Here is a 27298-nt window from a genome sequence, read left to right as displayed (position 1 = left end):
GTTAGACTAATGAAAGATTTGAGAGGTAACATGAATTATGGTATCTTATACAGTGTGATTTTCGCTGTATTAGAAGGATACAATGATGCTAACTGGATTTCATATTCAGATGAGATAAAATCCACTAGTGGTTATATATTCACTCTAGGAGGTGATGCAATTACATGGAAATCAACTAAACAAAATATCATTGCTAAATTCACTATGGAGTCAGAGTTTATTGCTCTGAAATTAGTTGGAACTGAAGCTGAGTAGCTAAGAAACTTCTTAGCAAATATTTCATTAGGAATAAAACCAACACCATCTATATCAATGCGTTGTGATTGCCAATGGGCAATAGTCATTTCAAAAAATAAAGCTTCCAATGGTAAGAATAGACATATTCGTCTGAGACATAATGTTATTAAGTAGCTGCTGAAAAATAGAACTATTTCCATTGATTATGTGAAGTCAGAAGTGAATTTGGCTGATCTTCTGACTAAACCTTTAGAGAGAAAACTAATAGATGAAATATTAAGGGAAATGAGACTTGAGTCTATTTGAAATTAACAGTGATAGAAACCCAATCTTTGTGATTGTAAATCCCATTAAAATGGTTCATATGGATAATAACAAGTCACTTGTTAGTTCTGCTAGCACTATTTGACGTTGTCCCTTCCTATGGTGTGAGAAGTGCTAGACTGCATTAATGAGATGATGAGATGAAAGCTCTTAATCATATTCACATCCCTTATAAGTGGTGTATAAATTGCAGTATACACTTGATGATATCACCTATATAAGTATGGAGTGGGGCCGCTTCTATGAGATTATGGCATACACTCTAAAGCACTTATGAATTACCAGGCGTGCGCATGTCCTATTAGCGCAAAATAACATTGACAACAAGATCTGTGGAGTGTTATGAGATTGATGTGATATTAGCATACAAAAAAGAGTTTTTGGTTCATAGAAATAAAAGTTTCACCAATTACTCTATATGTTAAGTCTTATTAATCTAGATTTGGTTTATAGTCCGAAAGATTCTAGATTTGAAACATATACACTAAATTTTTTAAACCTAGCAATTAAAAATCTTTTGAAATATGCAGGGGATTGTTATAAAATTCGTTTAGATTTTAAAATATTTTGTAGTCATTAAAGATTTTTTGGTCATTGAAATTTTTATTTGTGAGATTGTTTGACTGTTACAGATTTGATATTTAAATCTAATATTAAATATGACCGTTATGATTTTATTATGTTATCTCAAAATTTTTATAACCGCTTACGATGTCTATTTTTTTCCACTCTAAATAACCTTTATTTTTACAAAAAATACACTTCAATTTTTTCTACTTTATTTTTTCTCTTCTATATATTTTCTGTTGAATTATAAATTAGTAACAAATTTTTGTTGTCGATCGCTAGCTTCCTCTCATATTTACTTAACTTTAAAGTTATTAGATATCAGACTTTAAAACTCCCAATCCCTCTTAAGTTTGTAATAATTTATCTTTGTCACTTTATCATGACCTAACTCTTCATATTTATTTACAATACCAATATGATCCAATTCCTACTGATTCATTTAAAAACTAAGAATACAAGTTTTACTAGCATACTTTTTTAGTGGCCCTTTACTAAACTTACCCCAATATGTACTTCAATAAATAAACTATATAATTATTTTAAAAGAGCTCCAAAATACCAAAAAAAAAGTTAAAATTCAGTACACTAACAAACACTATTAAATTATCAAATTGCATTCGAAATAACACATAACCAATTTACCAAAGCATAAAATAATTACCTACTATAAGCAATAAATATGAATTTTTTTTGCCACATGAGATTATTCTATTCCACTCTAGTCGAATTTAAAAATTATCTCATTTTCTTTTCTTCCGAATAAGCATTTAAATTTTTACGCCCCTCCTAAAATTTAAAGTTTCGATTTTAATCGATATTAAATAAAATAAAATTTACTGAATTTTTTAATATTAATGTTTTTATTTTCAGCTGCATCGTCATTTCCAAAACATGATAAATGACTATTCAAATTTAGTCAATTCATGATAATTAATTGTGAAAAGTCATAATTTTTGGGCCTCCACCGATGAGCTGGATTATAAAGATGTAAAGTATCGGCTGTACCTGTTGCCATTAGTGACGTAATTATTTATTTTATATATTCCATATTCATATTTTGTTAAACAACCGAAAAGAATTGAGTCTGTTTTTATGTGATTGATTACATGTTAAGAAGTTAATAAATAAATAATTATTATTTTAAAAAAGAAATTGGTATAAATAAATAATGTGAATTACTCTAAATGTTTAAATTTTTTTAATCTAATTATACCTATTTTTTAATAAATAGAGTGATTAATTAAAGAATAATATTATAAAACAATTAATTTTCATAATAAAATCATATAATTATTTTCTCATTAATCATACTCCATCTTCCTATTATTTTAAAAAAAATTTCAGGATGATTGAGAAACAACAAAATAGCTTAAATTATAACAGAAGTACATTCGATTAAAATATCCTCTATTTCACATAATCATTCCAATCTCAATAATTCTTGTAAAAATTTTATTAAAATAAAAATAAATTAATATTATTATATTTTATAAAATAATATCCTCTATAAATATTATTATATTTTATAAAATATAATTTTTAGTTATCTTATTAAAAAAATATTAGTTGTTTTGAATTACATATTATTTAATTTCTATACTTTTAATTATATAAATTATTTAATTTTTATAATTTTAAATATTTATATTATTTAATTAAAATTAAAATAAATTATTTAAAGATTTATTTTTATAAAATATAGTAATATTTTAATTGAATGATTTTAAAATAAAAATAAAAATAAATTAATAACTTTTTAAAAAAATTTAAAAATTTAATAGTAATTTTTTTAAAAAATTAATCTGGGGTTGTCCTCTAACCAGGGGAATATGGGGCGACGTGTCCTTTAAAGAAAGGGATAGGATAAAAAGGTGCTTATTATAAAAGAAAATTAAATTAAAATGCAGGAAAAAAATAACAAGATTAGACGAAAAAGAAAAAGAAAAAGAAAAGTCAAGAGTCTTATTTATTTATTAAACGATAGCTGCAAACGCAATGCTTAGGTATTATAGTTGTCATTTTGATCAAGGTTAGAAGCTGGAAAGATAGTACTTAATAAGGGTGTGTTTGGGGAAATATATATATAAACTAAAAATCAAATTTATTATAGTAGCAGCTAAATTATTAAATTTTAATTATTATTTAAATTTATTTTTAAATAATTATTAAAAATTAAATAATACAATGGCTTGTATAGATTTTAAAGTGTGAATTATGTTTTGTTTAATTTATTTAATTTTATTTAAATTTTTAATGATAATCTAAGAGTATATTTAAATAAAAAATAAATTTAATATATATCCCTGCGATATAGTTCTAGACAAATATGCTTTCTTACACCTCACTCTATATATATATTCCAACATTTTGAGATTTTAATGATGAATTCTAAAATGGACTTTTTTTATAGAAAAAAAAAATCTATTAATCTATGACAAATGGAAATGTTTTTCTGATTTTTTTAAAAAATTGAATAACAAGGTTAATGGAGAATTTTAAAAAATTAATTTTCTACTTTTGTTAAATTTAACTAAGAATTAAAATAAGAAGTTTAAGTTATTTTGCATTATTTTCCTTTATAACAAACGTTTTATTTTCTAAATAGAAATTTCTTCAGTTATATTTCTATAAAAAAAGTTGTACAGTAAAGTATCACTAATGCTATTGCTTCTCATATCGGACTCTCTTGAAAAGGGATAGTAGGCTTTATTAATTTCTCTGAAACTTAGATATTTTATTTGGCGCTTTCAACATAATATAATGTATATTTTGAGTAATTTAATGAGTAAAAATATGCTAGTATCGTCTGTTTGTGTTTTATTTAAGCGCAATGAATGTATGGTATTTCTTTAGTATTTTGCTACGCCATGAATCATCATGGCAATGATCTCTATGATATTGTGGCATATTTAGAAGGCTACAAATAAAACTATTTTTTAACATGTTCAACCGGATCACGTGGCAGCTATGAAGCAAATCAACAGTGATTTCTTGAAACTGTAGTATTGTTAACGTGTTTTTACTTATGTTTTTTAGTCTTATTCTCATCGTGTCTCTGACTTAGTTGATTGAAGTTACCTCCGATCAGCATTATTAAACTTAATTGCGATGTGACTTGAATGGGTTAGTTTTCTTTGGCAATGATTGTTGTAGTTGAAAGAAATAATTTTGGAGTCATTCTCATTGGCTTGGCGAAAAGAGTTTGGTATTTTTCATTGACGACTGGAGAGACAACTGAAGAGATTTTAGCACTTAGGGAAGCAATTAGGTTTACAATGGATTAAAGTTTTCGCAATATTATTTGTGAGGTAAATTCGTATATAGTACATTCTACCCTTCTGCATTATTATAATATAGTCCTATGAGATATTCGAATTCATGTACTTACCTATTAAAATTGCGACCACAATTCGAGATTATATCTTTTAATCTGGTTAGGCGATATGCAAATACCATCACAGATTCTTTTGCAAAAAAGTATTTAAAGAAACAATTTTTTTTTTGAAGAAACAACTTTTTCTAAAAAACTTTAAATGGTAAGCTATAAATTTTTAAAGTATTAGGTCTGTTTGAAGTTTTTGTTTTAAGATTAATAAATTTTTTGAATATTTTAAGACCTCAAACAAAAAATTCAATTTGTAATCTATTAACTTATTAAAGTCAAAGAAGTTCTAATAATTTATCTCATTCTAAGAAAATTCTCATTCAGATTCATACACACTTGAAAGTTCTTTCATAGGTGGAACCCTTTTTGGTAAAAGACTAAAAATTTTAAAATTCATATTTTGGTGTAAATTTATCCATAATGTATTATTAGAATATTAAATAACATATTTCCAAAATTTGCTTATATTGCTCTCTAATGGCTTAATTTTGAACATTTTTATTTGAATTCATTAGTCAAATAGCATATTTATACAATAATTTATCAAATTATATAATTAAAATTTCTTACTAATTGGGGTGTTAGATGGATATTCAATTTTTTTATTTAATAAAAAATTAATGACCTATGAAATATTATCTTTCAAGTCTTGAATATAATTTTGGTAAAAAACAATTCTTAAATATTAAAATTTTAAAATATTCGTCATAAAATCATATTTTATTTATGATTACAATTTTGGCACAATATTTTCTTATTTATTTTACACTTTGATAAAAAAATTATATTTAAAAAATATTTTTTAACAAAATTACTTATAATCAATTGTTTAATTTTTAATTTAAAAAATAAAAAATATTAACAAATTTATATATAGAATTATTAATAAGATTTTCAAAATATAAAAAATCTTTAAACAATATAATATGAATATTATATTCAATAAAAATATAATATAAAAATATTATTTTTATTTTTTCAATAAAAATATTATTCATTTGATCATGAAAATTTTTTTCCTACATGAAAATTAAGTTATTTTTTAAAAAAATATTTTGGATTTTTTTAATAAAGAGAAAAAAAAAATAGTGCTCATCTCTTATTTATCCTAAACAATAATAAATAAAATAAAATAAAATAAAATATACGACACCCACTTACATAATATACATACAAAAACAGCCAGCAAGAAAAAGTCTAATAAGGTGAAACCTTAAAATTTTTTATTTTTTATTTTTTATTTTTTTTTATTCTCTTTCGAAGTTTGGAACATCTTAAAGCATCAGGAGGCCAAAAAGCTAAGGTGAATGCCCAATCAATAATGATGACAATAGCTTGACATCATCATGATGATTGGTTCAAGAAGGGAAATTGGGTGGGTCCCACTCTTTCAAACTCTCCTTCCTTTGTGTCAGACCCCAATTTCTCTCAATTCCATCTTCTATATATATCCAACATGAGTTGCTTCAAATTTCTAAAACCCACAAAAATTCCATTCCCACCTCTGGAAATACATTCAAAAATTTTAAGAAAAATTTTAATTTGTTGCCAGCTTCATATAACAAGTTCCTGTTCAGCTTATACCCAAAAACAACTACCAAGAGCAGCAATAATTTCAAGATTTTTTCCTCTATCAGAATTGTCATGTCTACATCTAATCAATCCCCTGGTTTTAATAGACCCAGATTGGTCACCAAGAAAGTTTTAGCCACCCCCCAATACGAAGGTGATGGTGCTGTTGTTAGAAGAGGCATTGGAAGGTAAAATCTTTTGTGTTCTTCTTCCATTTTACTTGATTTATTCTTTCTTGTGTTCCTACCTTTCTGACTTATTCTGGGTACTGATTTTTTCTTGTTCTCGTTCTTGGGTTCTGGTTTTCTTGATTTTTTTTTTCCTGGTTTCGGTTTGGTGAATACTGATCCTTTTCTGGGTTCTCTTTGTTGGGAAATTGATTTGTTTTAGGAGTGAGCTAAGGTTCTTGGATCCTTTTCTTATGTTGGATGATTTTTCAGGTATGTTTGGTTGCAACCTGGAAATTTTCTTTTCTATCAATGTAAAAGTGATCTCTATGTGTTTGTTAATAAGACTGTTATTTTATTTTTTTGCAGTGACTCCTCCTGCTGGATTTCCTGATCACCCGCATAGAGGTTCTTGAAAAATTCTCCAATTCCTTTCTTAATTTATTTTTTTTGTTTAGTTTCTTTGTTGGGATTTTATTATTCTAATGTGAATTGTGGATCGCAGGTTTTGAGACTGTTACATATATGCTTCAGGTAAAATTGATTTTACTTCAAAATTTGATTGTTGAAATATTGAGTTGTAAGAAACTAATGTTGAATTATTGAGTATATCAGGGAGGGATCACTCATCAAGATTTTGCAGGGCATAAGGGAACAATTTACACTGGAGATGTTCAGGTAAAGTATTTTGAATTCTTTTTCTATTGATTCAAACCAGATGTGATAATAAATAACAGAATTGAATTTTGAATGGAACTACTCGCTTCCTTGTTTTTTTTATTATTTTATTTATTTTTCTCTTTTTTTTTTTTTTCAGTGGATGACTGCTGGAAGAGGGATTATCCATTCAGAAATGCCTGCAGGAGAAGGAACACACAAGGGCTTGCAGCTTTGGATAAATCTATCTTCTGAAGAAAAGATGTAAGAAATTTCAGGCTTACTATTCTTCCAATCACCATTAGAACTCTTTGGTTGCTAGATCTTACAATAGGAACTAGTTGCTGACATGGTTAATTTCCCACTCTTAAGAAAATGAGCCGAGATTAACTTGTACTCAAAAGCTAGTTCAAGTGGGATGGATTGCTAACACTTTAATATTGAATAGGAAGTATTTAATATTATTTTAAGGAAATTTATAAGGGAATTATTTCCTTCTCCTAAACCAATATAGGAACTCAACACCTGTCCTTTTATGCATAATTCAACAGCAATTTACTAATAACTTTTGAATTGATTTTGACTTTTGTAGAAATTACTGATTTCCAAGAGTAGTATTGTGAGCTTCTTTAGACTCTTTATTTCTTGCCAGCTTTTCCTCAGCAGCAAGCAATTTGAACCTTTTTGTGGCATCCCCACAACTTTCATTCACATATTCCATGAATTGATAAAATTAGTAGAAATAGAAAGAGTGGCTAAAGTTAGATTTGGTTCAGTATTTGAAGAATTGAAACTGAAACTGAAACTAATCCAGGAACCAATCTTGCAGGATCAAACCGAGATATCAAGAACTTTTAAGTGATGACATCCCAAGGGCAGAAAAAGATGGGGCTGAAGTCCGAGTTATAGCAGGAGAATCAATGGGAGTTAGATCACCAGTATACACAAGAACACCAACAATGTATCTGGATTTCATTCTGAAACCAAAATCTCAAGTGCATCAAAGCATTCCAGAATCATGGAATGCATTTGTTTATGTTATTGAAGGTGAAGGCAACTTCGGATTGCGAAACTCTTCACAAGCAACTGCTCACCATGTTCTGGTTTTGGGTACTGGAGATGGTTTAAGTGTGTGGAATAGATCTTCCAAGCCATTAAGATTTGTACTAATTGCAGGCCAACCAATCAATGAAACTGTTGTTCAGCATGGACCTTTTGTGATGAACACACAGGCTGAAATTGAACAAACTATTGAGGATTACCACTATTGCAAAAATGGGTTTGAAATGGCTAAGTATTGGAGTTCTCAATAAGGAAAAAAAGCTTTCAAATCTTGAAAGCACATTGTAACCATTAGAAGAAAACAGAAAGTTCAGATGAAATAAAAGGAGTGTTATTGCTATTTTAAATTCTTAATCAGTCTCTATCAGTCAATATCTACACTTATGTATGAGCAATCAAATGGAAGCTGAAAAGGAGGTTTTGGTTACTGATTGGAGAAACAGCTTCTAGAAGATCCAAAAGTGAGCTTCCAGAAGTTATGGTGGGTCAGCTTAATCTTAGTTGATCTCTCTCTGTCTCTTTTAAAAGCTTCCTCAACTAGATAAATTTTGTGGTAGGTGATGATTAAATTTTAGTAATTATTTATTTCCCCTTGAGGATTGTTTTGATGATTGGTTTTGCCTTTGTGTGTTGTGATAGTAGTAGAAATGGTGGTAGGACTGTTTCTTGTGAGTTTGGGTTACAGGAGACCTTCCCACTGCCCATTTGATTGTTTTAACTACTTCCTAACCTCCATACGCTGTGTTTGGGAAACTTTTTGAGGTAAAATATAGTTTTTTTTTCTAAGTATTTTTTTTTTTTTTTTTGGGAATAAGGTTATTTAAAATAATTTTTAGAGATTTTAAAATCTCTAAAAACTTAATCTTTTCGGCTTATTAAATTAGTGGATGGATAAATTTTTAAATCTTTATTTCAAAATATTTTTATTATATGCTTATTACAGATATAAATAGTTTTTGAGATACAAATTAAATTGAAAAACCATATCAAATTCAACTTAACATATGATTTTTCGCCAAATCATACCATATCAAAACTAAAAATTTAATAGCGTATTTATATAATTTTTATTAATCGAAAAAAATTATCATTCGGTCCCTAAAGTTTTAAAATAATTATTAATTTATTCTATTTAAAAATTATTCAATTAAAATATTTTTATATTTTATAAAATAAAATTTTTGATTTTTATAAATTCATTAATATGTCTTGAATATTTATATCATTTAATTTATGTAATTTTAATTATATATATTATTTAGTATCTATATATTTAAATATTTATACTATTTATTCAGATCATTTGTAAAATATATTTACTAACCTTTACTTTAACAAATAGACTAAACAATTTGATTTTATAAAATATATAAACCTTTTAATCGAGTAATTTTGATAAAGATTAAAATTAATAAAATTTCTAAAAATTCATAAATTTATAATAATTATCCTATAAATAAAATCTCAATACCAATATAATTTTAAATACTCAATACCAATATAATTTTAAATACCAATATAATTTTAAAACAGCAATCTTAATTTATGTCCATTTTCTTATTTATTTTTTTATTTAAAAAATTTAACTTTAATTTTTGAAATTTTAACTTTACTACTTAATTTTTTTAAAAATATTTATAAGATAAGTTATTCACCGATTATTTTCATTCAACACTTAAAATTATAAATATTATGATAATTAAAGACAATAAAAAATATCATATTGATCAAATATATTATTAATTATATTTTAAATTTATTAATTGTATTTTAATTTTTTATAAATTAACAAAATTAAACAATAATAATTTTATCATTTCATTAAAATTTAGAACACAATTAACATGTTTAGTGTAAATAAAAAATAATTTTAATAGTTCACAATTATATTTTAAATTTAAAAAATTTTAAATATAGATCAAAACATTTATTTTTTTAACAAATAATAGTTTAAACAATTCATATTAAAAAATTTTAAAAACTCATATTCAATATCTAATAGCAAGGAAATTAATTTAATTTATAAAATTTTATACATGTGATTTTTTTTTTTTTTTCTACTTAAAATTAAATTTTACCTAAAAAATTTTATACATGTAAATAAATATTTTTTATAAATTAAGTGAAATTAAAATTTTTACTGAAAAAATAAAATTGGGCTTCTAATTTAAATTTCTTCATCTGTCACTGTATTTATATGCACTAAAATTATAGTATATATATACTATAATTTACATACTATTATTATATTTTATTCATCTACATTTTCTTAATAAATTATTTATAAAATACTAAATCAATTTATATCATTCTTAATTGTAAGTGTGTTATCATATTTATAATATATTTAATCATTTGTTAAATATATATAACTTAAAAATTATATAATAAAATGGTAAATAAAATGTATATTAAATTATTTACTTATATTTTTATTTTTATACTTAATTTTGTATATTTATACACTTTACAAAATTTTTAAATAATTTAAATATATGTTATATATATCTATAATTTATATGGGAAGGGGAATATTAAGATTATCAATAATACCCTTAACTTTTTTATTTATTTATAATTATATTTTAATTTAAAAATGGATAATATTTTTATTGTTTAAACAATTTAAAATTAATGAATTATTTCAAATATATCTAAATTATTTTAAATATTTATCATCTAAAATTAATCAACGTTTAATTTTTTTTATTTCTTATTTGTTAGTTTAATTAATTTTATTTGGTAATTTATTAACATTTAAATATATTTGAATAAGCATATCTTAAAATTTTGACCATATTTTATTTCGTATATTCAGAATTTTGATATTTTTTAATAAATAATAAAATTATATGGGATAATTATTAAAAATTACTAACTTTGATAACATTTAAATTTTAATAAATTAAAAAATAAAATTTTTGAGATAAGACTATTAAAATAATAAATTTAAATATTAATTAAAAATATTAAAATATTAAAGTATTAAAATAATTATCACAATATTAAACTATTAAACTATTAAATAATAAGTTCAAATGAAAACTATAAAATAGATAAACTTAACTCTTTTCTCGTCCGACGACTTTTCTTCTTCCGGCTTTACACTTGGGCTACGTTTGGATTGCCTCTATTCGAGTTCTTAGGGTATCTATGAAATCTTCCTCCCTTGTTCTGGAAGTCATGAAGGAGGCCTCCTCCCGAGTTTTATACTGTTGGAGAGTGCCTGTAGTCTTTTTATGTATTGAAATATTTACACATATTTAGGTTGTTCATTGAGCATTTTATCCACTACTAGGAATGTAGGAAATAATTACGCCCTTGTTAGCAACGATCTTGACAGCAACTCATGAATTATCATCCGTTTTTAGAATATAAGAGGAAAAAGAAAAATTACTTTTAAAGAAAATAGGATACGAAACCGATTTTAATCCAAATGTACACAAAGAATTTAATAAAAAATTTCCGACAATGAAATCATATGATGTGGCTGAAACAAAGTTCTGCAACAATTAATCACTCTAAAAAAAAAAAAACGTAAGGTAATTAGCATCTGTAAACTAAAGTAAATTAACGAAAACAACGAATATAAGAATTGCCAACTAAATAGTAAATCTCCTTTAATGGCTTATCATTCTATTTAGCCTTCATTTGAGAAGATATTTTATTAAAGTAATTGAAAGTTTTCCAAAATTCAAAAACAGGGAGATATTGAAGTTTTTAAAGCAAGGTTTTTTAATTCTTAAAAACCGCTAAATTTGTGGCAAATTAGCAAATTGAAAAGGTTTTCTCTTTAAAACCTCAACAAAAAGACTTCTCATTCTTCTCAAACCGATAAAAATTTACAAACATTTAAAAAAAATCATGAAAACCTCAGTTATAAAATCTTACTTCTAGAAACCTTACTTTACCTCCTGCCAAACAAAGTATTAAGAGGATAATTTATAAAACAATCCAACAGAATGTGTTCCAGGAGCTTAAAACAGTAAAACTACAATATTAAGGAATGTCTCTTACCATTCAGAATTATCGTGAGAACTGAGAACAAAAGCATGCCCTGTCTAAGAGGTGGATAAGATTAAAATTACCAATAATGAAAAATTTTGAAGACATTAATCAACGGTCCACAACAAAATAAATTGCAATAACTTAAACAAATACATCTCTACTCTGTTCCTCCTTTCTGGAAAAGAACTGGCAAATATAATAGTTACATCTGTCCCTTTCAGTAAAACATGCTAAAATCTCACAGGGTAAAAAATAACCATTCAATTTATTGTAAGATTACACAATTCTTGTAACTAAAGTTCAAAAACCTGACTGCCCTTTTTCGTATTGAACTAAGTAATTTTAACTCTATAGTATCAACTTATTGTGCAATTAAAGAACCTTGATAAAGCAACCAACCAACCAAATTGAATCAACAAACCAACCATGAAAAAGCCCTGAACTTGTATGCCATTTTGAGATGAGAAGTACAGAGGTCACCTGGAGCAGCAGGAGGAAAAATAGTTTTGAGATTTCTTTGATCCATCAGTTCCATTATTAACAAGAGTTACCCTGTTCAGTGATAATTCAGCTTTGTATGTGTCTGAGTTCAGGACCTTCCGGCTCACGTTGTTATATATTTCTCGGATAACAATCTCAAAAGCCTTTTTAACGTTTGTTGAATCGAGGGCAGATGTCTCCATGAAAAATAATCCTTCTGCTTCTGCCAGGCTTTTGCCTTCCTCAACACTGACATCCCTGATATTCTCCAAATCACATTTGTTCCCAACCAGCATCCTTGCTACAGTTGTATCAGAATGAGCTGCATGATTGTTAAGTTCAAACCATTAGATATGTAAACTCTTGAGTATGAAATATAGAGGCATAAACATTAATACCTAAGCTGTATTTGCAAAATAACTAGAAAATGATTAACCTTAACATGTACCTGAAAGATACTCTATAAAGAAAAACTAAATTTGATAAATAGGGAGACTAAAATTCATATTCAGAGTCAACAGGAGGTACCAACCCATGTATAGTTGACGTGTTTGCACGAAATGAACTCAATGGTGATAAGAAGGGACCTCACAGTTGCAAAATACTTACCAAGATTTTTGCAGGGTATAAGAGTATAAGTCACACTGGAGATATGCAGGTAAAGTATTTCAGTTGGATTTTTTAAATTAAACCAAATAAAAAATGTGGCAATATATGACAGAACTGAAGGGAACTATCGGTTTCCTTGTCCTTAGCTTCATTTTATAATTTCCTTTTTTCTCATTCAGTCGATAAATTAATCCACTCAGAAATGCCTACAGTAGAAGGAACAAAAAAGGGCTTGCAACTGTGGATTAATCTATCTTCTGAAGAAACAATGTAAGTAATTTTCAGGCCTACTATTCTTCTACTCATAAACGTAGCTCTTAGGTTACCATATCTTCAACTAAAAACTAGTTGCTAACATGTTAATTTGCTTTACTTTTGTGCATAATTGAAGAAGCAATTTACTAGTCACTCTCGAATTGATTCCACAAGGTCCAAGAACCGTTACTTGTGCAAGGTTTACTGAGTTCCAAGATATGCTTGAGAACTTCTCTACACTTTCTTTACTTCTTACCAATACCTCCCTTTAGTTCTGATAACGACTTTACATATGCCAGCTTTTCCCAGCGTCAAGCAATTTGAGCTTTTTTTCATGGCATCCTCACAACTTTTCATTCACACATTCCTAGAATTGACCAAATTACTTCAAATCGAAAGAGTGAAGTTATATTTGGTTCACTATTTGAAGAATTAAAACTAGCAGGATTGTTTAACTAGTGCATCGAGAACCTTTAAGTGATGACATCCAAAGAGCAGAAAAAAATGGGGCTCTAGTACAAGTTATAGCAGAAGAATCAGTGGGCGTTGGGTCACCAAAATACTCAAGACACCAACACTGTATCTGGATTTCACTCTGAAACCAAGAGCTCAAGTACATCAAAGCATTCCAGAATCACTGAAGGCACTTGTTTCAAGTTATTGAAGGTGAAGAAGCCTTCAGCTCGTGAAACTTTTTGCAAGCACAAGCAACTCTTAGTGCTCACTATATCCTGGTTTTGGTTTCTGGAGATGATTCAAGCGTGTGGAATAGGTAGTCCAAGACAACAAGATCTGTACTAATTGGAGCACAGCCAATCAATGAACCAGTGGTTCATCATGGACCATTCATGATGAACACAAGCTGAAATGGACAGACTATTAAGGATTATCACAATTGCAAAAATGGGCTCGGAATGACTTAGAATTGAAGACCTCAATAAGTTGGGTAAGTGAAAAAAAAATTAGTTTTTTTTAAAAAAAAAAAAAGAAGAAGGAAGCCATCAAATCTTAAGAGCCCGGCCGAACCATTAGCAGGGAATAAAAAGTTTAGCTGAAATAGAAGGGATACAATTGCTATCTTAATCACAGTCTGCATCAGTCAATAACTCCATTTACAAAACAAGAATAAAACTTACAATGTGTGTCTCAGCAAATGGGCCATATTGAACAGATGCTGAACAACATACTACTTGAATCAAAAATCAAAACAGTAATATGCTACTACTTCAATCTATCAGCCCATCAAAGCAATTGGATTTTTTTTTTTTTGAATCCTAGCTTCCAACAGATCATGCAATCACCATCATTATGAGATTATGCATTCCTAAATCATCATTAAACTGACTGTAGTTGAATTTAATCACCATCTAAAGATATGCAACAAACAAAAACTAAAGAATCAATGCAGGGCATAATCTCAGAATATGCCAACTAAATTCTACACCCAAAAGGAAAAGAAAAGAAAAAAGCAAGGATGCCAGACAGTAAAAAATGTCTTGGAACTTTTTACAAAAGAGGTAAATCGGTTCCTTTCTTCTAAAGCAAGTGGTATAAACCACATTACAACTTCAGATCTACTATAACTATCCGCATTAACCACCCAAATCAGACCCACAAACCCAAATCAAGCAAGAAAATTCAGATAATGCACCAAACCAGTTTCTACCAATTAGAACACAATCCACAAGCACAAAATCAAAGTAATAGCCAAATGGGTACTCATAAAACAAAAGGCGAGGTTTGTTTTACTTACTCTTTAGCTCATCAAGCCAACGACCGACACTATCAAAAGTAGTGCGGCGGCTAATATCATAAACAACGAGAGCACCAACAGCACCTCTATAGTAAGCAGAAGTAACAGCACGGAACCTCTCTTGACCGGCGGTGTCCCAAATCTGAGCCTTAACTTCCTTACCGTCGATTTCCATGCTCTGGGTCTGGAATTCCACACCTATGGTGGCTTTGGAGTGTAAATTGAACTCGTTCCGCGCATACCGAGATAAGAGATTGGATTTTCCGACAGCTGAGTCCCCAATAATCACGATCTTGAAAAGGTACTCCTCTCCTCCCTCATCGTCCGACGACATGGCGTTTGCTGCTCTAGTCCTTCCACACAGAGAGAGAGAGAGAAAGCGAGGTGGAGATGAGGTAATGTGTAGTCAAGCTGGCAGAGACAACATGCTGCGGGTGTAATGGATTGATGATAAAGGGCACGGACAGCTTTCTCTTTATTTGCTTTGTAATAAAAATTTTATTCATACCCACCCAAAAAAAATTTATTTATTACTATTAATTATCATATTAAATTTCTTTTTTTATTATTATAATATAATAATTTCCACCGAAATTCATGATTATTTGATGGCAATGATGGCACATGCTACTTTTATTTATCTATAAAATTCTTAATATATATATATATAATTGATGCTAAACTTTCCATCTTAAGATCTATTAAATCTGGAAAAGTTCTGATTTTTTTCAAATTATTTATTATTTATCATCATTAAAATGAATTTTGGAGAAAAAAATAACAATGGTTTATATATATTTATATATGTAGAGAGAGATGGAGAACTAATCATGAGCAAGACAAAGGTAGTGGTAACTCATTACTTATCTTGTTCATGTCCATGCAAAAAAAGAAAAAGTCGTTGGGCAAATAATTATATTTTTATTAAAGATAATATTATGTTTCTATAATGGAATTAAATTCGTTTTATTTTTATAATAAAAAAATAATTTTTTTAAGAAAAATAATTTTTATATACACAAAAAAATGCATTACTGTTAGACACCGTTATAAAAACTGTTGTAATTCAAATGGTTGATAACTCAACCGGTCTAAAATAAAAAATTTTTTCAAAAAGAGTTTAATTACATAGTAATTAATCATACGAGAAATATATTTAAATATAATAAGTAAAATTTGAAAACTAAAATATAATACAGTTATTATAGTTATACTTATTTCTAAAATTAAAAAGCTGACTCACATAATGCTATCATGTGATATTAATAAATTTTAATATCTATAAGGACAATTCGAGTTTCACCTATAAAAATATAGGAATAATGAATCTTGTTGACAATGTCATGAACTATTCACTCATGGCTATCAACGATAATAACAGCAATAACAGCTAAAAAAATCTGATCCCACCGTACAACATGACACATAAATCTAAAAATTTCACGTATTCAAAGTTATATAAGTTATTAGATGAAATCGATATAGAAATAAAAAAAACAGCAAAAACATCACTCTGCTGCAATTGTCAGAGATTAGCAAATATCCGTCGCGAGATAGCTATAGGATCTAAGTCAACTTTATCAATTTATTTTAATCTTTCCAAATATGCCATAATGTAAATATAACTAAGGTGATAAGTAACGAGCCATCTGAATTCAATCGTGGCTTTTCTATTAAAACTTTCTAGCATTTCAAAAAAATTAGGAAAGCCCTCTATATAAAATATATACTTACAAGGACTAATAAACCAAACAATTCTAATATAAGGACACCAAAAAAATGAATGTTCCAAGATTTCTGGTTGAGATAAACAAAAGGCAGCTACATTACCTCATGTTGCTAAATTGTCCAAAACAGGCAAAAAATTATTGAGGAAAAAGAAAAATTTTTTAGTTGCATATATCTATAATACATTATCTATAATTTAATGTTTATTTTTTTAATAATAAATAATTTAATCTAAATATTTTTATTTTGATAATAAAATAATAATTCTATTAAATTTACTATTAATTAATTATAAATTAAAAAAATAAAACCAAATTTAAATTATTATAAATATTAAAATAATAGAAATTAAATTAAATTTAAAGAGATTAAATTATTACAAAAAGTAAATTTTCAAAGATTAAATTATTATAATTAATAGTAAATTTTAAACGACTATTTCATTTATAGAATGAAACATTGAAACTAAATTATTTATAAGTTGTAAATTTTGCTTAGTCTGAAAAAGCTTTATTATGAATTACCATTAAATGACCCCAAAAAAAAAAAAAGAAAAAAAAAAGAAAAGAAGAAAATCTGCGTCTGATGAACCAAGCCTTGCTTTAACATCATCAAGCATATAAAGCTGCAAGTGGAAGGTTGAATCATGGAGCATAACAATTTCAGGAAAATGGTTGCATCTCATTTTACTAAATGATGCAAATTTCATTTTTCAAAGGCCAACTGAATTCAAAAACCAAAAGCATCATCCTTAAAAAGGTAGCAAACTGCTCAAAGAAGTTGAAATTGAAAATCATTTTACAAACATCCTTTTTTTTCCTGAGGTAAAATACAAATCAGCACTTGTAAATTCTTTATATACAATTTTTTAGAGTTTCTAATCTTCTACTTTGCATTATTAAGTTAAACTTGGTACAACAACAAAATTAGCCTTGGGCTGAGTTCCCTTTTGAATTCAAAATCCTTGGATTAAAAACTTGTTTCTTGAAAATCCCAGTTAACCAAAATGTCACGTGGTTGGTCTGCATCCACATGTACAATTCTCCAATTCACTGTGTAGTTTCTGCAAGACAGAAGGAGGAGCAGACATAAGAGGAAGAGTACCAAGATGATTATATCTGCACTAGATATTGATTTAACTGCTGGATAAATATTGAATGTATGCAAATCCATTTGTTTTTCTTCTATTTTCTCTTTATTTGCTTTTTATCATTGAAAGTTTACACACCTGAATTTCATTTTGAAGGCCTTTGATGTGCTGCACTGCCAAATCCAACATGTCTGAATAGCTCGTTTGCTGTAGGAACAAGTTAAAACAATTCAACATATTATTGTCCACAATCTCTTTGGAGTGTAATTTTGGAATCAGAAAAGCATAGGTACATGTAATATCAACGTCCAAAGTTCAAATCTCAATTGGAGCCATATAAACCAACCAAAAAAAAAAATAAAAAAAAATCATAATGTTAACAAATCCCAGAGAAGGAATTTAATGACATAAACAATATCTCATTCCATATATTCACATTCTGCAAGAAAAAAGAATTAACTGATGTTACCTTATCCATGTTAGGAACAAGCTCTTGTAGCTTCTTCAACCTCCCACTTATTCTAGTCCTTCTCTCCTGTGACACAAAAAGCAATGGAAACTTGTAAATCAGCATCCTCATTCTCGTACATAAATATATTTTTCTTCACAGGCATGCATATTTACATACTATAAATATGGATGCAAATGCTATAATGGTTTTATGCATAAAATAGCACAAGGGAATACTATTTTAATGTACCCAGGTCCATCATTAGTTTCCTAAAACTTTTCCGAGTTTGTAAGGTTCCTTCCATGTAGAAACAATTATTCCTGCCCCAAGAAAACAAATTAAAGGCAGTGGTGGTAATGACAACTAAGTCGAGGCAGTGGTGGTAATGGCAACTAAGTGGCAGTGGTGCGCTGGATGGTAGTGGTGATGTTGACAATAAATGAAATAAATCAAAACAAATAATCATGATTATATCCATTTTTATATTTAATGATCATTATGTTACTTGAAATGTAACTGATTACAGCATATAATTAACATTCCATTACATCAATTTTTTTTATGTTACCAAACAAAATAATCAAATATGCAATGTAATCACAATTATATAACATATTTGATTAATGCAACCTAAAAGCTTGAGGATTTCTTCCAAAAGGACCTGTATTGACAGTGTTCCTACGCCAATCAAATCTCCAAATTAGAAACTAACTCCTACTTTATAACACACATTGAATAAGCATGAAGCAAAAAAATCATCTTGATTTCAAAATAGAAATCCTCCTTTAATAGACAAAATATCTGATAATTCTCCTATAAATATGTGATTATTGAGAAAAAGAACAACACATCAATAGTGCAATAGGTAAGTAGTTCCATATGTTCTATTGTGTTATAGAGACTGCATGTTTCAGCTATTACATTAAGTTCAATGAATCCATTATCTAATGTACAAAGAAATATGATTGATCTTCTTTCTTTTTTTGCCAAAAGCAATATGATTTATCAATCTCGCATTATCATCCTAAATGATAAATATCATGAAGTATTTTTGTGAAATATATGGTATGAGCAACATTCAGCATTCAGTAGAGACAATTAATTATATTGTCTGCCGAAAAACAATAAACAGATAGAGACAGACACATAATTTTTCTTTTTGAAATGGACTGCAAAGAATAGGCTTCCTTAGCATATTTGTAAGACAAAATATACTGCCTCAACTATGATGATGCATATTCCTTATTGGTTTATGCTTTACTCATTCAGAATGGTTGCCTACTTTGAATACACTAAAACAAAATCAGGATATCAACAACTTGACAATGAAATACCAGTTAGATAAAGATGGCAACCCCAATTGAGAACCTTATAAAGCAGACCACTTGCTATATACAAATGAATCAAAGTAGCGAGGAAAAATGTGTTCAGATATGCCAAAAGGAGAAATGACAAATGGTCATTCATCAAAATAAATCAAGGAAATGCCTCGATGAAAAATTAGGTTGTATATGAGTCGGACAGAATTTACTAACCCTTTCAGCAATGCTTCGAGGGTGAGTGGCACAGCCACGCTTGGCACGGATTTTGCATGGCACAGAGTCTTCAGGAATACTTAGTAGCTTCTCCACTGTTGCCATCTCAAGACTAGTTTGCGGCAAGCTAAACTGAATGCAAAATGAGTCAGAGATATATACCAACACAATAAAATTACTGAACCATAACTTCAATACAAAAACATCAGCTGTTTGCTCTATTAATATTGATATATCTGCTTTAAATGTCAATCTGAGGTTGCATTTCCCTTTCTTTTTTTTTTATTCCCTTATGAAAACAAATTCGGTCCAGCACAATTTGCTGAATGATGGAGGCTGCCAGCAGCACATTCTATACAAACTTTCAAAATCAAAGTTATAACCTCAAGTTGTTCTTGATTAAAAAAAAAAAGAAAAAGAAAAAACCTCAAGTTTTAACCATTAGGTCGTCCCCTTGGGGATTTGATGCATCATCGCTATATGTAAAATAACCAGATAAGAACTGTTTCAGAGAGAAAATGCTGTGCTCTTCACAATTAATTTGACATACAGCATAAAAAAGCTAAAATAGGGGCCTCCAAAAAGTTACTTGAAACGAAACAAATAAATACTGTAGTGATCTTAGGTATTTACAGTTGCAAATGATTCACATATCTGTTGCGTTAATTATAACTGAGGGTATAAATAAAATGTGAAGAGCAAGTGTTGTTTGCATATTATCAGAATTGATGAGATTTTCCTTAATTAAAGGTAAAGATTGCTCCTTAAATTTGGGATAAGTTGTCTGCATAATTCAAGGACTAATGGAAGACAAATCTCCTTAATTTTCACCAAAATCAATAATGTAAGAGTAACTTCTGGAACTGTATTTTGTATCTTCTATTATAAATAAGAAAGCTTTTGTATTGAGTAGCTAGTGATGTGAATAAAAGATGTAGCTTTTGTGTTCAATCCTCTGTCCTCTTTTTCTTTCTAAAACTTAACATATACTTATCAATTAGATTTAGATGCTCTAGAACATGAGAAGTTATGCACTCTTCCTTGACTTTCCTGATGCATGCAAGTCTTCAAGAAAAGTTCTCTACCTGAGTTTCTAAGCCATTGAGACAGCTAAAAATGTCTCCATCAATGTTTTTTGCTAGTTTGCTTGGTGGACCAGAAAATACAATGGAATTGGTATTGTCCCAGGACCCCATCCCAAAGCCAGCGGCAGAATAAGAATGAGAACTCTGGTGGCCACTGTTAGAATTGATGCCTTCCGCAGCACTCTCACTAATTTCAGATATCTGAGAAAGAGAATCTTGTCTGGTAAAGCTCAATTGAGACTTCAACCTTGACATCGTGTGGCTCCCAGTTGCACCATTGTGAGAGTTATGCCCTCCACTTCCTCGTGTGATTGAAAAACCTGCTATTTAAATTGACAAAAAGGATAGAAAATACATAGAAGTTAGAACCCCCAAGACTACAACATTTAAACCATCACAAATCATCCAATAGTTAATCCAACAGCTAATATGAGGCTTTGGAGCAGAGAGATACAAATACTACTTGTAGGCAGCAAAGTTTATTTAAGGATTTGCATTGAAAATAATGAAAAAAACCATTTTTATACTTCTAAGAGCTGTCTTTCTATCTATACTAGGGTAACATCCCCTTGGTTCTGTATCAAAGTAATCCATTGGTTTAAATAATTTCTACTAGATGAAGCTGACAAATGTCCGCTCATTTAGACCAAACCAGTTATAGGACTAAATTCCCAAATTGAAACTTGCAGATGGAACTCAATAGTCAAGCAACTTTCCTTCTTTTCCTTTCAACAAAAGAAGATGAAGAATTTAATAAATAAAGAGATGGTACATGACATCTATGGCATCAAGAAACTTCCTACATCAAGAATATCAATGAAATTTGCTTTCTCTATCTACTAATAATACATATTTTTCCAATAGCTGAAGAAGAATAAAATTTTCACAATGTATAATCTTAGCTGATAACATATTTTTGCATTCAGTTAAACAGCCTGTTTGGGGAATTGGTTAAACAACCACGCTATCATATTAAGCAACTAACTGCTCAATAAGTTCAAGCTATTAGAATATGGTACAATATTGCTATTAGAATATGGTACAATATTACTAATATTAGATATATAATATCACAGTTCCCTGAAAATGGCACATTAGGCCTCTCCCTAATTTCATTTCAACCTTTTTTTTTTCTTCCTATTCATTTGAGCACCATCAATGTATGAGGAAAAATGTTGTTTATTAAAAGTGAGTTAGCAAAACTGCCAAAATACATGGGTGTGTCAAGGTGTCCTTTTTGGAATCCCTACTTCCGCCAGAGGCATGAAACCAAGTCATATTATTGATGATGCATTCATTTGGCACTATTGTTTCAACTGCAGTCTGAAAACAGCATTATATCAAAACATTTATTAAGGACCTTTGAATTGTCATTTTAATTTAAATTTGATATATTTTAATAATAGAAACTTCAAACCAACAAAACAACTTCTATAAGCTGCTTTTGGTTTCAACAGCTTTCAATAAACAAGTTCCAACTAGCTTTTTGGCCTCCTAAACACAATCGCAAGCAGAGCCCATTAGAGAAAAATATATGATAAATCTAAACCGTTTCTTGAGCCCTCATACAAAATCAACTTTCAGGTTGAGTAATCAATATTGAATCATCAGCCTATAATGCTTCATCTACATACCTTTAAAAGTTCCACTGATTGCAAACACCCACTCTGCTTTCTAGAAAACTAAATTGGCACATGACAATCTTTTGGTTATATTCTTCATGGACTAATTCTTTAAGCAGAGGCTTGGTGGTTCTAACACTTGCTACGGAAATGTAATCATTAGGTATTTGATAACTTGTTTTAGTGGAAACAGCAGCTTCCAACTAGGCTTGCTAGCATACAACAAGCTCTTGAATAGTACTCTTCTCAACATTTGCATATTGAGAATGACTTGAGAAGAGATTTAGAAGTGATCATGTCTTGAGAGGAACTTCTCTGTTATCAAATATCTAGAAGTGAATAGATTCAACAAGAACACAACTTATTTGCACCTAAAGTTTGTTAACCGATGAAAGTGAAAACAAAAATTAAGATGTTGACAATTTGACATATGTTTGGTATTATGGGTTGACAGTCAGATTGCATTAAAAGAGTTGGCAGTGAATTTTTTTAGATACTTGTATAGTGAGGATGGCACAGTGCCACCAGCCTACCCCATTTGAGGTATGTTTTCAATCTATCTTGGAATTTTGTTACCGCACTTTATGCTCCTATTGCTGATGTTGAAGTTCAGGCTACTCATTTAAAGAGAAAACCATGGAAAGCTCCAGAATATGACAAGCTACATGTGAGTTTCTATCAACATTAATGGTGCAGTGGAAGGGCAGAGCATGGGCCTAGATGGTCAATGCTATTTTTTAGCTGTTGGATTCTATGGACTCATCATAACAATGCTTTCTTCTTTGATGAGGTTGTGTCTATTCATGTTACTGTTTCTAGGGGATAGCAATTTTAGACAGAAACAAATAGAAAATAAAGGGTTAGAGTCAAGCTTATTTGTATTGAAATTACTTGGAGCATTTACGACATGACTATTATTTAATGGAAAAATAGCTTATCATTACCCTTATAGCTTATAAACAACAAATTTTTAAAATTGTGGGTAAAGAGCTACAGCCGTTAGTTAAAGGTAAAGACTGTACTAACTGTTACTTAAATATCGTATAGGCCACTATTCTTGTAAGGCAACAAGAAGAGGCTTTTCTTAAAGCAGAAGATGGCATTGGCTTTATTCATTGAGCTTCACTGCAAATTATCTCCAGTCGTTTGTTATGTTTTCTCATTTTTCTTTACAATCAAGTGGCATCCTTCATTTCTTTTATGATTTTTTTTAAGTTGAAGAGCTCATCTCATCAAATAGACAAGGTAATTTTGAAGTGAAAAGAGAATATCAATACTTTTATAATTTAATTCTTGCATTTATTGATTGACTTTTGTTTATTGATAAAAAAAATTATGATTTACATCAGGCTATTTATGAAATTTATATAGGTTCTGTTCTAATTTTTACTACTTTTTAGAGAAATATATAAATAATTAGAAAATAGTATCAAAGAATGTTTGATTTGACCAAATATAAATTTAGGCTTTAGTAAGATAAAATTTAAGAAAAATAAATAATCAAGAAATTATCTCTCATAAATTAATTTATTTAATATATTTATATTTATTATTTAATTACATATTCTAATTTTAATTACATCTTTAAATATATATTATTATTCTGAACTTTGCAAATTTACACAAAAGAATTGTATAGTACCAGGCCAGTATCAAAACATTACAGTCATTATAGGCCTGTTATTTGCGAATGCAACCAAAATTCTGTTTACCTTCCATTCTTAAACTCTTGTTAATTTGTCAATATGAACACCAAACATGAGATGATGAAATCAACACCATAGAACATATATGAGCTATTGGAATAATAATTCAATATTTATCTGATAATGCATGCAATTAAAAAAAGCAATCTCATCCCTTTCAAAACTTTCATTAGCACAAAATATATATATTCATGAAAGTACTAGGTAGGTCCATGGGGATGTCATCCCTCAACCAAACCACTAAAACACTTCACATTTCCTCTTACTAATACTATTCTCTCCTTCTTTTTACATTTAATATTTTTATAATGTGTATGCCCATCTTGAAGACATTTTTATTTTAAATAAAATTAATCTGATAAGCTTTAAACCATAGTTAAAGAACAGCCTAAGTGCATACAGCCAAACAGAAAAGACAGAAAAGAAAATAAAAAATTGTGATGAGAAAGGACTGAGGCTGTTCCACTTTCTACTCCACCAGCCCCACGTGACTATCTACAATAATATTCCTATAACTCAGCCCATTAAAACTATTCCTCTCGAGGGTACTTTTGTCTTTTTAATATAATATACAACTTGATCTATATTTTCTTCAACGCTTATCCACTGGACCACAGAATCCCCAATACCACAGAATCAACCATGCAAAAAAAAAAAAAAGAAAAAATTCTCAGCTATTGGGTCTATGATCAATTTTAGATATAACTAAATAGATTTTATCTGCTACTTAAACTAAATAATATTATCATTTTTTTTGTGTATAAAAGAAAAAGTTGATATCTTAATTTCTTAATATATAACTGGCAACATTTATAAAAATGTATTATTTAATTTATAAACTTTATAAATTATAATTTTTCAAAAATTTAAAGTACGAATAACTCTGATTTACAAATAATAAAATTTTATTAATTTAAATTTTAATATGAAATTACTATAATATTTGAGTGCATACAGTCAATAAATAAATTAAATACAAAATTGAATTGGATAACTGGTTTTTACAAATAATACTACGCCACTCAAGCCAGTCTTATTAAATTCAACCTCCGGTTGACTCGGCGAAAGACAGAATGGGATGCTGGATGGCTCAGTGACTTTTAATCAATAGATTCAACAACCAAGCAAATATGGCAATGTCCTAAGCCCACTCATCTATCCACAATATTTGTCAAAGTCCCAAACTACCCATGCTCACATTTGAAAAAATAATCCAATCCAAGAGGTATAAACGTCATTTGATTATAACTCTTCTAATCTTCAAAAATAACGCGAAAAGTTAGGAAGATGGAAAACGCACCGTTTTCGGTGGAGAGATGGGACTGAAAACCAGCGGGCGAGCTTTTCTGCCTGACTAAAGAACTATTAATCTCATTGAACCCATACGATCTCTGCAAACCACCAACGGCGGCGCTGCTCTTGGGTGGGGGTCGAGGGTCGCTGGATGAGTTGACTTTGCAAGGTGACTCGGATGTGAGAGAGGACGAATCAGCAGAGAAGTACTGGTGACTCACTAAAGAAGGCGAGGAAGAACCCAAGGCAGAGAATTCACGGTCAGACCCAATGACAGAATCGACAGCCCTGGTTAAAAGCGAACCTGGGGCGGAACCATACCGGGTTATACCAGTTGAGACCGTTGGGTTCTGAGGTGAGGAAGATGGTGGGTACATGGTGGTGGATTTGTCGGGTTTGGGCCAATGAGGCTGCGCCATTACGAATAGAGAGAGAGAAGGGGGGGGGGGGGGGCGGTTTGAAGAAAGAGAAGGAAGGAAGCTAGAAGAGGAAATGTCCAAGGGAGGCTCTTACATCACCCGCAGGTGATCTTGTTTTGGTAACTTTTCTCTCGCTAAATGACAACTAACTTTTTGAACATGTGCGCCCCCTTTTTATTCATTTCTTTTTTAATTATTTTTATTCCTCAACTTGCTTTGTATTTTACTATTTAGCTCTAATTTTTTTTACCTTCTTATTTGAAAAATAAGCTTATTGGATGGAAAATTAGATATTTAATTTTAATATTATTTTATTATTTAAAATTATAATATTTTTAAAAATAACTTAAATTCACTATTATATTTTTTACTAAAAGTTAAATAAACCAACAACTTTATATTAAATATCAAATGGATCATGTTATATTTTTAATAATAAAATATCATTTTTATTATTTTTAAATAAAATAATATTAAATAACAATAAAAAATTTAAGCTAAAATAATATCATTTTAATTAAAAATTATATTTAAAAATTATATTTTATATTAAAAATTAAAATTTAATATGATGGTAGCTAATTCGCGTATAATATAAAATTTTAAGCTTATTTGATAAAAAAAACTAAATTATTTAGTAACCAATATGAACTTATTGCCTATTTTTTTTAAAAAAAATTCCAACGTTATATTATTTTGAAATATTAGCAAAGAAAAGTTTTGAATATTTATATTTTAATAGATATTTATGTTGTTGAGTTTAGGCTGATGACGTTGTCGGAGAAAAACTATGTTGTGGCCGGCTAAAATCTATAAGAGAGGAAATGTGAGGCGGTGGTGAATGCTCACAGCAGTCACTCTGATGCTCAAATTAGTATTTTGAAGAATAGAAAGGATACAATAGATTACTTAGAGTTTGAATAGTATTAGAGATATCATATCTTAATATATGTGGTTCTTCTGCCTTTATATTGTAAGGGATAGAAGTGAGTATCTTTTTTATTATTCGGCAGTAATGTAGTCGCTTCCTTGATATGGGGGCATCACCAGCCATTAAGTGGAAATTCCGCGATCACAGGCATAATGGAGACATGTTAGGCCGTGCCTAATAACGGTAACTTTATATAAAGGCTCGCTTCTCCAAGGAAAGGGCGAGTCTCTTAGCAGTGACTCGGGTGTTGAAATGTTCGAATCTTCTCTTCCTTGTGCTAGACTGTGTTTCCTGTATGTCTAATCCTTCCATGTGTCCTTACTTGGTAGTGACAGCTTACGCCTTATTTTGGGCGGATG

The 27298-nt window shown here is 29.0% G+C and overlaps 3 protein-coding genes across 4 annotated transcripts; 1 reads left to right on the top strand and 2 right to left on the bottom strand.

The window, feature by feature from the left end:
- The first annotated feature begins 30 nt into the window (after positions 1-30).
- LOC110625661 (pirin-like protein) lies at positions 31-8582 on the top strand. The gene is made up of 8 exons (XM_021771299.2): positions 31-251; positions 5932-6276; positions 6479-6528; positions 6625-6663; positions 6761-6789; positions 6871-6933; positions 7073-7176; positions 7742-8582. Exons 1-8 carry the CDS (start codon positions 31-33, stop codon positions 8223-8225), a joined length of 1335 nt encoding a protein of 444 aa, XP_021626991.1. The 3' UTR covers positions 8226-8582.
- Positions 8583-12090: 3508 nt separating this feature from the next.
- LOC110626365 (ras-related protein RABA5d) lies at positions 12091-15540 on the bottom strand. Its single transcript, XM_021772206.2, has 2 exons — positions 15080-15540; positions 12091-12784 (listed from the first exon to the last, which is right to left on the bottom strand). Exons 1-2 carry the CDS (start codon positions 15411-15413, stop codon positions 12459-12461), a joined length of 660 nt encoding a protein of 219 aa, XP_021627898.1. The 5' UTR covers positions 15414-15540; the 3' UTR covers positions 12091-12458.
- Positions 15541-17469: 1929 nt separating this feature from the next.
- LOC110625660 (transcription factor bHLH128) lies at positions 17470-26056 on the bottom strand. Of its 2 annotated transcripts, none has more exons than XM_043961671.1 (6): positions 25597-26056; positions 20969-21291; positions 19884-20015; positions 18367-18432; positions 18036-18104; positions 17470-17870 (listed from the first exon to the last, which is right to left on the bottom strand). In XM_043961671.1, the coding sequence occupies exons 1-6, from the start codon at positions 26006-26008 to the stop codon at positions 17817-17819; spliced, it is 1056 nt and encodes a 351-aa protein (XP_043817606.1). In that variant the 5' UTR covers positions 26009-26056; the 3' UTR covers positions 17470-17816. The 2 variants fall into 2 exon arrangements, with proteins under 2 accessions (XP_043817606.1, XP_021626990.2); XM_021771298.2 differs by having other exon boundaries at positions 20969-21288; positions 25597-26055.
- Between the last annotated feature and the right edge of the window lie 1242 nt (positions 26057-27298).

Source organism: Manihot esculenta, chromosome 11 (assembly GCF_001659605.2).
Source record: "Manihot esculenta cultivar AM560-2 chromosome 11, M.esculenta_v8, whole genome shotgun sequence".
Classification (NCBI taxonomy): domain Eukaryota; kingdom Viridiplantae; phylum Streptophyta; class Magnoliopsida; order Malpighiales; family Euphorbiaceae; genus Manihot; species Manihot esculenta.
This window is presented reverse-complemented; position numbering and strand designations above follow the sequence as displayed.

Bases quoted from the DNA above. Each gene is read 5' to 3' on its own strand.
- LOC110625660 (XM_043961671.1), bottom strand. From the start codon at position 26,008: ATGGCGCAGCCTCATTGGCCCAAACCCGACAAATCCACCACCATGTAC. The intron at 20,016-20,968 runs GTAGAGAACTTT...TTTTGCATTCAG, and splicing joins TCAATGGCTTAGAAACTCAG to TTTAGCTTGCCGCAAACTAG. The intron at 18,433-19,883 runs GTTAGTAAATTC...TTTGTGTCACAG, and splicing joins CTCGAAGCATTGCTGAAAGG to GAGAGAAGGACTAGAATAAG.
- LOC110625661 (XM_021771299.2), top strand. From the start codon at position 31: ATGAATTATGGTATCTTATACAGTGTGATTTTCGCTGTATTAGAAGGA. The intron at 6,664-6,760 runs GTTCTTGAAAAA...TGTGGATCGCAG, and splicing joins TCCTGATCACCCGCATAGAG to GTTTTGAGACTGTTACATAT. The intron at 6,790-6,870 runs GTAAAATTGATT...TGAGTATATCAG, and splicing joins CTGTTACATATATGCTTCAG to GGAGGGATCACTCATCAAGA.
- LOC110626365 (XM_021772206.2), bottom strand. From the start codon at position 15,413: ATGTCGTCGGACGATGAGGGAGGAGAGGAGTACCTTTTCAAGATCGTG. The intron at 12,785-15,079 runs GTAAGTAAAACA...ACAATCATGCAG, and splicing joins TTGGCTTGATGAGCTAAAGA to CTCATTCTGATACAACTGTA.